Here is a 13,419-nt window from a genome sequence, read left to right as displayed (position 1 = left end):
CAGAAGGAGCAGTAAATTATTCTGGCACATGTATTTTTATTCCTTTTTAGTAAAATGCCATGTTCTAAAGGCCTCTTCAATAATGGACAATGTTAAATTTAAAAAATCCATTTTCAAGTATTCAACTTTTCTGTTACGTCCAACGGCTGGATCTCTTTCACCCAAGGCAACAAATGGCAATGCTTTATAATTTCCATTTTTAACTCAGGAAGGAACGTTCCTCAGGGTTCAAGAGGAAGCCGAGTGGGTGCTCTCTGGATTGTGGTAGGCCACGCTGCATCAAGAGCGGAGAATCTACAAGTTGGGGGTAGCAGATGGCCCAGCAAAGAGAAGAGATGGCAAGCAGGTAGCCCCGATCATTTGGATGAGGCCAAAAAAACTTCTGATTGCAAACAAACTGGTATTAGAAACCTACTAAGAAGCACGGCCCACATAGGTGTTTGCTGCTCCCGTGGACAGGGCATTCTCTGTTTCTCAGATGGGCACTCAGACAGTGACAGGCTGGAATCTGCTACAGAAGTTCCCATCTCTAGTTTGTCTTTTTCTACCCCACTTATTAATAGTTATGAGTAAGGAATATAGGAATCACAATTCAGACCACCTGAATTAAAAGTCTTGCTCCACAGAAGATTTTGGGGGTGGTGAAACTATTCTGTACGATACCATAATGGTAGATAGGGGACATCACACATCTATCAAAACCCATGGCATGAGGGCTGGGCGCAGTGGCTCACGCCTGTAATCCCAGAACTTTGGGAGGCCAAGGCAGGTGGATCACCTGAGGTCAGGAGTTCGAGACCAGCCTGACTAACATGGTGAAACCCCATCTCTACTTAAAAAAAAAAAAATACAAAAATTAGCTGGGCGTGGTGGCACATGCCTGTAATCCCAGCTACTTGGGAGGCTGAGGGAGGAGAATTGCTTGAACCCGGGAGGCAGAGGTTGCAGTGAGCTGAGATCCTGCCATTGCACTCCAACCTGGGCAACAAGAGTGAAACTTTGTCTCAAAAACAAAAACAAAAACAAAAAAACATGGCATGTGTCACACAAAGAGGAAGCCCTAATGTAAAAGGTGGACATTAGTTAATAACAATGTATCAATATTGACTCATCATTGTAACAAATACTCCCACTAATACAAAGTATCAATAATAGGGGAAACTGTGAGGATGGAGGGGTAACAGAGGAACTCTGTATTTTCTGCTCAGTTTTTCTGTAAACCCACAACGGCTCTAAAAATAAAGCGATTAATTAAAAACACATAAACCACTGACTCTGCTTTTTCTTGGCCGCGTGACTTGGACTAGTTTGGGTTTCTTTCACTTCATCGGCAAACTGAGGACAGCACCTGCCTTCAGAGTTGTTACAAGAAGCAAGTAACCCCTGAAAAGTGCTTAGAATAGCGCCCAACACAGGGTACCCTGGACTTCGCCTCGATGACGATGATGATGATGACGATGATGATGATGACAATGATGATGATGATGATGATGATGGCAGCTACCACGGGCTCCGTATGGTTCAAATACTTCCATACAGCATGTGGTGTCACACAGCAGCACTGTGAGACAGGTAAGAAGAGCTGCTATCCTCATTTTACAAAAGAGAAATCCTGATGCTTAGCAAGATTATGTAACTTGTCCAGGGTCACACGGCCAGTAAGGGGTGAGCTGGGACTCAAACCCTCACGTCTGCCTTCAGCATGTCCAACTACCATCTCCAAGACAGACAGACAGACAGGAAGGAGCCTTTTCTGGCTGCTGAAAATCTTTGTACTTATCCAGTGCAACTTCCTTTTGTTAAGAAAGAGAGAGAGGGAGGGAGAATAGCCACTAAATGCCAGCAGGCAGGATCCGGGCACAACTGATACTAGAACGCAGACCTTCAGCTCCCAATCCACTGATCCACTATAAACATCCCACTCCACCCCTGAAACAGGCATGAGTGGGCACAGTGATGCCGGGTGCCATCTTCCTCAGCCTTTGTTTGTAATCACATTGGTGGCTGTGCCAGCCTATGGCTGTCCAGTATGGTTGGTGACAGTTTCCCCAAGAAGCTGCCTGGCCCTCCGGAGGCTGCCCTTCTCAGGAAAGGCCCTCTCCAGGCTGGACATCCTGCCCCTGCTGTCTGGGAAAGGAATAGAACTGTGATTTCCCTGCCCATAGTAGTAAATCCAATTCTTGCTTTTCTAACTCAAAATTTGCTTTTACATAACGACTTTAAAATTTGGATGTGTGACTTGTCTCCCAAGCCCACTGAGGCATCATTCCAACAGACGTTTGTTCAGAATCCAGACACTTCTTGCCACCAGTGCCATTGCACCTCCTCACCCACTTGTCCTGATGTCCTTTTTGCAGCTCTAGGCCCCTTGTCCTTCTCTTGATTTCTCATGCTTTCTCCACCTCTGCTCCCCGCACAGGGGAGTCTACAGAGGCCCACCCCTGAGGGCACCTGCTTGGTGATCTCATCTCCTCCTAGCCCAGCCACAGTGCCAGCTCCCGTGCCCAGGGTCCCACCCCCACCAGACTCTACCACCCTCTCCCCCCTCCCACAACCGCCCTTATACCGGCATGGTACAGAATAAAAAGTAAGGGTGGATCAGAAGCAAGCTGATCACAGAAGATTCTCCATCTAGCGCTTGCATCCATCTCCTCTGCTCCCCTGAAATGCTACGAAGCACCTTTCTCTGCAGACCCTCCTTAGCAGCCTGCATCAGCCCGCTTCTCCCAGCCTTTCTTCTGTGGACACACAGCTCAGGCATCTCAGAAGATGTATTTGGAAGAAGGAAAACCACACACAATAAAGCAAATTCTAAAGGAGGATTTAAATCCCTCCCACAACAACAAGGGGACATCAAGCCCCGCTCCGTCCTTCTTTTTTAACACGGGGCACAGGACATTGGAAACCCAAATCAAAAGGGGTCACATAGTGGAGAATGAAAAAAAAACATTCAATCTCAGAAGTGGGGCCGGGCACAGTGGCTCACGCCTGTAATCCCAGCACTTTGGGAGGCAGAGGCAGGTGGATCGCTTGAGGCCAGGAGTTCGAGACCAGGCTGGCCAACATGGCAAAACCCCCGTCTCTACTAAAAATACAAAAATTAGCCAGGTGTGGTGGTGGGCGCCTGTAATCCCAGCTACTTGGGAGGCTGAGGCAGGAAAATCGCTTGAACCTGGGAGGCAGAGGTTGCAGTGAGCCGAGATCGCACCAGCGCACTCTAGCCTGGGTGAGGGGGTGAGACTCTGTCCAAAAAAATTTTTTTAAACCCAGAAGTTGGGGATAAAGGCAGTGTTAGAGAGGGGGAAATCATGCCTATCCCAGTTATGCAGGCAAACGTAAAATAATGCCGGTCAAGACACAAGAAAGTTCTTCTATTCAGAAGCACGTTCTACAAGGTAGGCCATCCTCCAGCATCCTAAATTCTTCAGAGATGAATAAAATTAAACAAATTTGTTTCCAGAAGAGAAAAGAATAAATGTGTGGCAAGATGTTTACTTGTTAACTTGCCCTCAGAAAATTCAACTGACAAATTGTTTTTCTGTACTTACCATACACAGGCATTATATCATCTTTGGGGTGAGCATATTAAAAAGTGATAATAAAGAGAGAAGCTAGTGTCTGAGCATGTATTCTAGGCCAAACACTGTTTTAAGTGCTGATGGGTATTTAGATTCATTTCATTCCTACAATCCTCTGAGGTGGAGGTACCTTTCACCCTTGAATAAATCAGGCATTAGTGATGCCAATCCCCCACTCAGCTGAAAATCTATTAATATGTATAACTTTTAGATAGGATCTCACTCTGTTTCTCAGGATCTCAAGTGCTCCCCACAATGCCCAGCTAATTTTTCAATTATTTGAGAGACAGGGTCTCCCTCTGTTGCTCTGGGCCGAACCAGTCCTCCTGCCTTAGCCTCCCAAAGTGCTGGGATCACAGGCATGAGTCACTGTGCCTGGCCTGCATATAACTTTTGACTCCCCAATAACTTCACTACCAATACCCTACTGTTGACCAGAAGCCTCACTGATTACATAAACTGTCGATTAACACATATTGGTTTTTTGTTTTTTTGAGATGGAGTCTCACTCTGTCACCCAGGCTGGAGTGCAGTGGTGCGATCTCGGCTCACTGCAACCTCCACTTCCTGGGTTCAAGCAATTCACCTGCCTCAGCCTCCTGAGTAGCTGGGATTACAGGTGTGCCCCATGATGCCTGGCTAATTTTTTTGTATTTTTAGTAGAGAGCGGGGTTTCAGCATGTTGGCCAGGCTGTTCTCGAACTCCTGACCTCAAGTGATCTGCCTGCCTCAGCCTCTCAAAGTGCTAGGATTACAAGCGTGAGCCACCACACCTGGCCTGTTTAACACATATTATATATGTCACATGTATTATACGCTGTATCACTGTATTCTTACATAGAGTAAGCTAGAGGAAAAATTTTATTAAGAAAATCATAAGGAAGAGAAAATATATTTATTCAGTAAGTGGAAGCAGATCATCTAACGGTCTTCATCCTCATGATCTTCACATTGAGAGGAGAAAGAGAAGGGGTTGGTCTTTCTGTTTCAGGAGTGGCAGAGGCAGAAAAAAATCCACATATAAGTGACCCATGCAGGTTTGTTCAAGAGTTAACTGTAATTATCACCTTCATTTTACAGATGGAAAAAGTGAAGCATGTATTATGGTTTTAAAATGCAAACAAGGCTTTCACCTTTATAGTCTAGTTAGGGGAGGTAGATAATACAGCAATGGATAGAATTAGTGCCTGCAGGCCAGGTGTGGTAGCTCATGCCTGTAATCCCAGCACTTTGGGAGGCCAAGGCAGACAGATCGCTGGAGCTTAGGAGTTTGAAACCAGCCTGGGTAACATGGTGAAACCCTGTCTCTACTAAAAATACAAAAATTAGCCAGGCGTGGTGGCATGTGCCTATAGTCCCAGTTATTCAGGAGGCTGAGGTGGGCGATGGTTTGAGCCTGGAAGGTCGAGACTGCAGTAAGCTGAGATCATACCACTGCATTCCAGCCTGGGTGACACAGTGAGACCCTGTCTCATTTTTTAAAAATAAATAAATAAAATTAAGAATTAGCACCTGCAAGGAGCTAAAAACAAGATGCCATGACAGCCAGGGACTCAGAGGGCTACTTTGAACTGGGTTACCAGGGAAAGCCTGTGAAGGTGGCGATGACAAGCAGGAGCCCATCCTGGAAGATCTGGACAGAAACAGTATGGTTCCCAGATACTCCAAAAGTCAGTCACAGAATGCAACTGTTACTGCTTCTGGATTCACAGGTCAGGGCTGGGCCCAGGAATCTGTGTTTTTCAAGTCCCCCTGGTGTCTCTCATTTACAGGCCAAGGTTGAGAAGCACCAGGTTCCATTCTCAGCTGTCTTCAAATACTCCAGGAGATGCGTGGAAACTCGTTGGTTCCTTATACAGACTGAATGTCTGAGTCCCCTGCAAATTCACAGTTTGAAGGCTGAACTCACCATGTGATGGTATTTGCAGGCAGGGCTTTTGGGGGGTAATTAAGGTTAGACAAGTGCATGAGGGTATGGCCCCCATGATGGAATGAGCCCCCTTATAAGAGGAGAAAGAGAGACTGTGTGCTGCCTCTCTCTGCCACTCTGAGCACACAGCAAGAAGGTGGCCATCTGCAAGCCAAGTAGAGAGCCCTCACCAGTCACCTGGACCTTGGATTTGCCAGCCTCCATGACCATGAGAAAGAAATGTCTGCTGTTTGAGCTATCCTGTCTATGATATTTTGCTAAAGCAGCCTGAGCTCAGATAGTTCTCTAAGGACTCAGAGTCACTGCCACTCATTCCTACATCATACATGTGGCATGGAGAGACCTACTTCCCATTTTCAGTGCTTGCTCTGTACAGGCCCTGAAAATAAACATCTAAGGCCTAGAGGCCCATGTTTTGCCTTCAGATCTCTAGGGAAAAATTAATTATAAATTTTCCATAGACATCATTGAGCAAAAATAAAGCAGGTTTTTTTAAAGCTTTCCTACATTTAAAAAAATGTTTTTTAGGAAAATGGCTCTATTAAATAAGTGTTAACATTCAAATTTTTGTTTGCATTGCTTTTGTTCAGCATTCAAATATTTATTGAACACCTACCAAGTGTCCAGCAGTGCTCTAGCCCAGAGAGCCACCTAGGCATCTCTTCAGGATGCCAATTCTGATTCGGGGGGCCTGAGACTCTGCATTCCTGACATGCTCCCAGGTGATGCTCCCATGCGGAGCACTAGGTCTCCAGCCCAGCGAGCACCACCTCTGACTTCATCCTGAAATTGCCTGGGAGCTCTTAAAAAGTATTGATTCCTGGGCCCTACCCCAAACCAGTGAAATCAGACACTCTGGGAGTGGGGCCTGGGCATTTCAAAATATTCCTATAAGGCTCTTGAGGTGATCTTAATATGCAGCCAGGATTAAGAACAGCTCTTCTGGCCACAAAAGAGGTAGCCCTCAAGGATAGACACCCAACAATGAAGTGAGTAATGTTAGTGACATATGTCATAAAAACATAAAAACAACATAGGGAGGAGGGCACGGTGGCCCACGCCTGTAATCCTGGCACTTTGGGAGGCCAAGGCAGAAGGATTGCTTGAGCCTAGGAGTTTGAGGCCACCCTGGGCCACATGGCAAAACCCTGCCTCTACAGAACAAATAGAAAAAAATAGCCTGTGGTCCCAGCTACTCGGGAGGCTGAGGCAGGAGAATCACTTGAGCCAGGGTGGTAGAGGCTGCCATGAGACATAATCACACCACTGCATTCCGGCCTGGGTGACAGAGTGACAAAACAAAACAAAAACAAACAAACAAAAAACACAGAGTAATAAAGGGGGAAGGGAAGGGAGGGGTGGTGGCTGGTACTTAGGCTGAAACTCAGATAATGAGATCAAAACGCTAACACCAAGATCTGGGGTTACAACCCAGGCAGAGCCCGTTTTCCATGTAGAATCTTCAGGAAAGACTAGAGCAGGGTCCCATTCATGTTTTTGGAAAATAAAGTTCTTCCTCTCACAGGTAAAGATGAGCATGAGAAGGCACAGGCAATAAAGACACACACCGGAGGTTCTTAAGGAGATGTGGGCTCACGTTTGTGGGACACCCACTCCAAGTGGTGCCTTAGCACAGGAGGGAGCTCTTAAAGCTCCATCTTCTGACGTCCCTGAAAGGCCTCATCCAGCAGAGCTGGACAAGGCGCCTTCCAATTCATGGGGGCAAGCTTAAAGCAGAAGCCTGAAGAGGAGGCAAGATAGCCTGCAATTCTTTATGAGGAAACGCCACCAACTGTGCAGAAGGGAGGCAGCCATCAGATGGCAGCGTCTGTCACACCCCTGAAACTCTCACTTGAAACTCTAATCCAGCCTTCCTTATCACAGCAAGCCCCAGGATGGGAGCCCAGGGTGAAGAGGTGTAAGAATTGAGTGTTTGCTCTCCAGGTGCCCAACCTCGCCGATTCCCAGGTAGAGTTCTGGTGGTAGGCGTGGCAGCTTCAGTCCCCTCCCTCCAGAGGTGGAACCTGTGACCGAGGTCTAAGCCAGTCCTGGGCCCAGCACTCCCTTGGCCAGATCACTCTGCAAGGGTGGTCATGCGGCCCAAGCCAACCCAGCCCAACAGAACTTCCTGGCTTCTGCAGAAGCTGCTCAGCCTCAGCATATTTGAGTCTGGGAGGACATAAGGTTGGGCTGGTGGTAACCACCTTCCCGTGCTAGAAGATAAGTGAGCCCAGAGATGGAGAAACAGAGCCATGGACACCTCGTAACCTTTGATCTCACACTGCCAGTTACTGAGCCACTAAATTTCTATTTCTGCTAAACCCAGTTCTGTCATGGCAACTCTAAATGGCCCTGCCTCATCTAGTCCCCCAGGCTACACAGAAGGACACTGGGCCAGCGCATCCTCCTCTGTGCACCTGCAGTGCCTCCTGCAGGGCTGCTCACTGGGGAGCCGCTGGAGTCCCTCAATGTCACCTAGCTTTCCCTGTGTTGAGATCTTGTCCTCTCTACTCTAGTATAAGCTACTCAATGACAGCGGCTTGCATCTTATACTCCCCACTACCTGTCCACAATAGAGCTGGACACACATGAGCAGGTGCTTGCTACACAGACTTGTGAAATGAAAAGGGGGCAGAGATTCTCATAGGCCAGGGAGGAAGATGCTGGAAGGGAAGGCTGGCCACAGACCCCGCCTGGCCTGAGAGCCGGGGGCTGTGCAGTACAAGGGAGAGGCCTGGCACCTGGATCCAGGTGACCCCAGTATGTTCCAGCTGCCCAAGAGATCTCAGGAAGCCACTAAACTTCTGAACTTCGTGTATCTTGTCTTGGCAAAAACGTGATAAGGATTAAAATGTGAGATACATCAAAATGCACTTTCATTCCATCATTCGACCCATATCTATGCAGTCCTTTCTATGGGCCAGGCTGTATTCTGGAAACAGTCAATACAAAGCATAATGCAAAAGTTAACTATTTTTAAAGATATTATCAAGTTCCCTCCACTTCCCTTTCCACAAAAGGGACAAGGTGAGGCCTTCCTGTCGAATAGAACAGACGCTTTATATGTTAATTGAATGATTTTTAATCAGACAGCTGAAGACAGACACAGAGCCCACAGTGGGGCAAAGGAGAACTCTATCATAAGAAAGGGATCCCCGTCTAAGCCAACATACTCAGGCTATGTACGACAGAAGTCACAGAGGAGGGCATGGCCAGCCCAAGATGAGGGCACCAGCAAGCTTGAAACCACCCAAACATTCCTGAACCCTGATTCTTTATCCAGAGTAGCAAAGTGTTCCCATGGGGATGGTGCCAATTCCAGCATTTCTGGTCCCTGGAATGGGTGGGAACGGCCCCCAGCATTAACCATCCTTGGCCTCACGCATGTTTTTCAGTGTGGAGCCAATGACCGTTGCCATATGTCCATCGGCCCACACGTCCACCAGCCTGGCTGATGAGAGGAGACACCCTGGGGGAGGGAATGACAGGATGAGCACCCCGCCTGCGGGGCCACCAGGACAGGAGGAACCACCCAGGTGACAAGTGAATCCCAGCACTTCTCTGCAAGCCTGAGCTTGTCCACCACCACGTCCCTCCCGGTAGACTTCTCAGAAGGCATCTGAGGGCAGGGAAGCTGATAGCGTAAAAAACAGTGTGAAAACTTTGACAGAAGGTCGCCCCCTCCTAAGCACAGGGAACCAACCAAAGGTTTTAGTTTCACAGGCCTAGGTTCTCAAACCAGCGTCACCACTTACGAGTTCTGTGACTTTGAGCAACTTGTGCCTTCTCCCCAGATCTTTCCTGACCTGTAAAATGGGGAAGAGACTTGCCTCACAGAGTATGACAATTGAACACGTGGGGACTGCCATCCAACCCTGCTCCTTTGTCCTGGAGCTCCATCTCCTTTTATACCCAGTCCCCAACACAGCCTTCCCAGTTTCTCCCAACAACCCTACAACAGGCAACTATTCTGCCCATTTACAGGTGAGAAAACAGAGATCCAAAAAGATGATGTGATCTGCCCAGGAACTCAGTGGCAAAGCCATCTATATTAAAATCTCACAGTTCCCTAAGGGCTTGTGAATGTATCATCCCCCCAGACCCTCCTCACAGAGACCTTAAGGGTTACAGCCAGAGCTCAAGCATAGAAGTGCCCAGCCTGCGATCTGGGCAGTGGCTGTGAGTTCTGCTCTCTGCCAATACGCTGTCTTCTCCTGATAATCTTCTTCACTCATTTAAGCAAAGCCTGTCTGTGGCAGGAGAACAGACAAGATGTCACCTCTGGGTCTCTACTGCCTCGAACCCCCAAGAAAAATCTGAAGAAGAACATCAAAACGGGGCAAGCGGAATCAGTCTCCAGGGCTGAATGACACCGTGCCGACTCCCATTTGAGAGAAACAGCCGCAGCACCCCAGAGCGTCCCACCCCTGCAGCTGCCCGGGCATGCTGAGACCCTGGCAGGCCACCTCAAAGCACCATTGCCACAGCAGCTGGATCTGCCACCGTGAGAGCTCCAGTAATGGATACGTGAGCAAAAGGGAAGAAAACAAAGACACCCCGAGCCGCAAACAACATCAAGAGAGCAGGGAAAATACTTAGCCTTCAGGAACATTGTGAGAACAAAAAATAACATTTTTAAACTCTTGACTGTGACCTTTTCAGTTGCTGGATACAGAAAGCACTTGAGTTGCTTAGCAGCACCATTGACGAATGTCTTTATGTTACCTTTCAATACCTCATAGCCACCCTTTCCCACTCAGGTCCATAAACCGCCTTTCTCATCTCTGGCTGTAACCACCCACATAAGCGCCATCTCCAGGTCAGGCCAAAGGTCTTAGTAGACTGGGTGGAGAAGAATTGATTTCTTACCGGGATCTGTGCAGTTCTTGGCTGTCTGTGTCCCATTCACTGGGGCCATCAACTTTCTATTTCTCCACGTGTCTGGCAGGACACGTTTGCTAGCAGAAGCTGTTTTGTGCCCTGGATTGGAAAATAAGTCACAGATACCATTAGGTCAGTGTGATGGCTGCGTTTCCAAAATGACCTTACATTTGTGTGTCTATGTCAGCAACAGCCCTGTTTGCCTATTCAGAGCCATCTTTAGGGACTGATAGGATGATTGGAAGTATAATATCACCTGCTTACATACAATGGCCTGTTTCCTGGATCTAGTTCACTGTTTCCAGTCCCAGATGGGTCAGCATGTGACCTGACCTTGGCCAAGACTGAGGTGGTCTCAGCACCTCATAGGTGCAACAAACGGTTTAGATAGGTGACCTTTTAAGTGTTTTTCCAGTAAAAGACACTCTCAGAGGGCCCCTGCCCTGGAGGAACTTCACGAATGAATAGCAAGTCAGCAAGCAGGTGGGCAAGGCTGATGCGGTCTGGCCCAGTGCTCCTCACACTTGAATGTGCACACAGATCACCTGGAGATCTTGTTAGAATTCAGATTCTGATTCAGCAGGTCTGGGGTGGGACCTGGGATTCTGCACTAACAAGCTCCCAGGTGGTGCTGATTCTGCTGGTCCAGGGGCCATACTGGGCAAGAGAGAATTTGCGGAGGCCCGCAACCAAGCACACTTAAACTCCTAAAGGTAATTCCTGATCCAGCAAATAAAAATGATTCTCACTTTAAGACCTTCAGAGTATTCATTTACCTCTCCTGATGCGCACTGCTTCAGCTGGGTAATAATACCTCTTCTATAATGCTGACGTCTAAGAGCCTCTAGGTATGTTGTTATTTCTGGTGTGTAATTGAGGGGGGGAAAAAACCCAAACACTGACTTGCCCAATTGCAAAGCACCAGGTACTAAGATATTCAAAATAATCTTCCTGGGTCTCATTGGAAAGAGCCACTTTTTAACCCTGCATCCTCAAATCACAAAGTTTAGGTTTCGAAAGGCAGTTATTTTGAAAACTTTAATCAAGTTCCACTGGATTTTTACCTATCAGTGTACACCTCTCTAAATGGTCTCTGGATGTTGACGGCCTTTCTAACTGCTCAAGAAGGTACTACCCGCTTTACCTTCCATGTCTTGGTGTTTAAATCACCAGCATTTCTTTTGTCTTTTTACATTTAAAAAAATAATGAAATTAAAAGGTTCACAGCATCCAACTCAAAACAAGACGGTTAGGGAAGTGAATGTCTCCTGAGTTAGGGAAGTGAATGTCTCCTGAAGGTTACACATGGGGTCACATCCCCCTAAAAACACTTCTTTGGTTAGTTCCTTCTCTCTTCCCGCTCCACCTGAAATTTGCATAGCCTAAGCTACTCCCAAATCCCTCTTCTTGGAGGAGGGGGCATGGGTCAAGGCTCCACACACCCGCCTTCTCCCTCCGTGGGAGTTAAGGGGAGTTGAGAGACGCGATGCTGAAACATGGCAGCTACCCCCCGCGGCAGACTGCCCCAACGCCTTTAGGGTTTGGGAAGAACAAACACCTCAGGGCACCCAGGGGACCCCTTTGAACCAGGGCAGGGGCGAGACGCAGTGGCGGTTCCTGCGGCTCTGCAGAATAGGAAAGCGGGCCACTCAGTTTCGCCCACCCCAGACCAAGAGAATCCTGCCTGCACCCCGCAGTTGCGCTGCCCATTCTGGGCGCACTCCCGGGACGGAAGCGGTTCTTGCTTTCGTCTTAGTAACACACACCCGCAGCCGCGTCCTGAGCCCCCCCAGGGGCCGCTAGTAGCTCAGGGGAACCGGCGCCACAGCCCAGAGCGTCCATCAGCCCTTCTGGGCGCGCTCTACCTGCCCGGCGGGGAGGGGACTGGATGAACCCTTGGGACCAACCTGATGAGGAAGGAGGGGGAAACATCTCGGAACCGCCCCAAGACTCCCCAGCCAAAGCCCCCAACTCCCCAGGAAGAGGGCACCCGTACCAGCACCCACCCAAGCTGCCGAAGAGGCCGGACGCACAGCACACCAGGGCCAGCACCGCGCACACGAAGCCGACTTGCTGCGGCAGCATCTCTCGCCTCCTGCGAACTTTGAGCGGCCGGAGGGTCCCGCGGAGCGCCATCCCGGAGCGCCTGGGTGCCGTCCCTGGGAGAGGATGGGGAGCTTCAGCGGCCAGAGTGCAATCAGTGGCCGAGCGGCGCTGGGGCTGGAACAGGCGGTGCGCGACTCAGAGGCGAGGAGCTCCGGGCCAAAGCCTCATGGCCCGAGGGCGAGGTCGGCGGGGGAGCCCCCTTGGGAAGGTGGGGACGCGCGACGCGGCCGGAGCTCAGAGTCCCGCTCGCCGCGTGCGCGCTCCGCGCACCATGGCTCCGTGGCGAGGAGGCGACGCCGGCACGGTGGCGCTGGCGGCCCGGGCTCGCAGGGCTGGCGCAGTCCTGGCGCTACAGCCGCTACCTGCCCGCTCCGCTTCGGCCGGCTCGCACGGCCACAGCCCTGGCAGCAGCGCCGTGGGAAGCCCTCAGTGCGCCCCCGCGCCCCGCGCCGCCGCGCCCACTCGCAGCATCCTCCTCCTCCAAGTTTGGCGGCGGCCGCCCCGGCTGCCAGCCGGCGATGTTCCCCTGCTTCCCGGCGAGCCGATCCCGGGCGGCCGAGTGCGCGCAGCGGGAAGGCTGGCTGGACGCGCGGGACCTGAGACCCTCGCGGCGAGCAGGCTCGACGTCGGCCCTCCCAGGGGCGAGCTCTCCCCGGGAACTTTCTCTCTGGCTTCTCGGCTGCGGGCGCCTGCGTCTGCGAGGCCGTGGCGCCTCCCGCCCGCTGCTCTCGCCTCCCTACTCCTCCCCTCCTGCCCGCCTCTCACCCCCCGCCCTTCCCAGCACGTGTACTCGTCCCGTAGGGCGCACTCCCCCGTGCACTCTTCTCTTCCCCCGTGAGGTCCAACTACTGACCAATATAATCCCCTTCCTTCTCCCTTTTTCTCTCCTTTCTTCCATATGGAGCTGCAAGGAGCCCTTCCTTT

At 50.1% G+C, this 13,419-nt stretch overlaps 1 protein-coding gene across 3 annotated transcripts in view; it reads right to left on the bottom strand.

Annotated features, from left to right (window-relative positions):
• SLC24A4 (solute carrier family 24 member 4) overlaps nucleotides 1–13,192 on the bottom strand; it is a 178,957-nt gene extending 165,765 nt beyond the window's left edge. For 2 of the 3 annotated variants that reach the window (XM_054666231.2, XM_054666233.2), the window contains exons 1-2: nucleotides 12,396–13,192; nucleotides 10,378–10,488 (exon numbers count right to left, since the gene is read on the bottom strand). In XM_054666231.2, the coding sequence (XP_054522206.2) occupies nucleotides 10,378–10,488; nucleotides 12,396–12,525 (241 nt within the window). In that variant the 5' untranslated portion in view covers nucleotides 12,526–13,192. The remainder of the gene's footprint in view (nucleotides 1–10,377; nucleotides 10,489–12,395) is intronic. The other variant, XM_054666232.2, reaches the window with a different exon arrangement.
• Nucleotides 13,193–13,419: the final 227 nt, after the last annotated feature.

Source organism: Pan troglodytes, chromosome 15, assembly GCF_028858775.2.
Source record: "Pan troglodytes isolate AG18354 chromosome 15, NHGRI_mPanTro3-v2.0_pri, whole genome shotgun sequence".
Classification (NCBI taxonomy): Eukaryota; Metazoa; Chordata; class Mammalia; order Primates; family Hominidae; genus Pan; species Pan troglodytes.
Note: the sequence above shows the minus strand (reverse complement) of the source record. Positions and strands in the feature narration are given on the sequence as shown.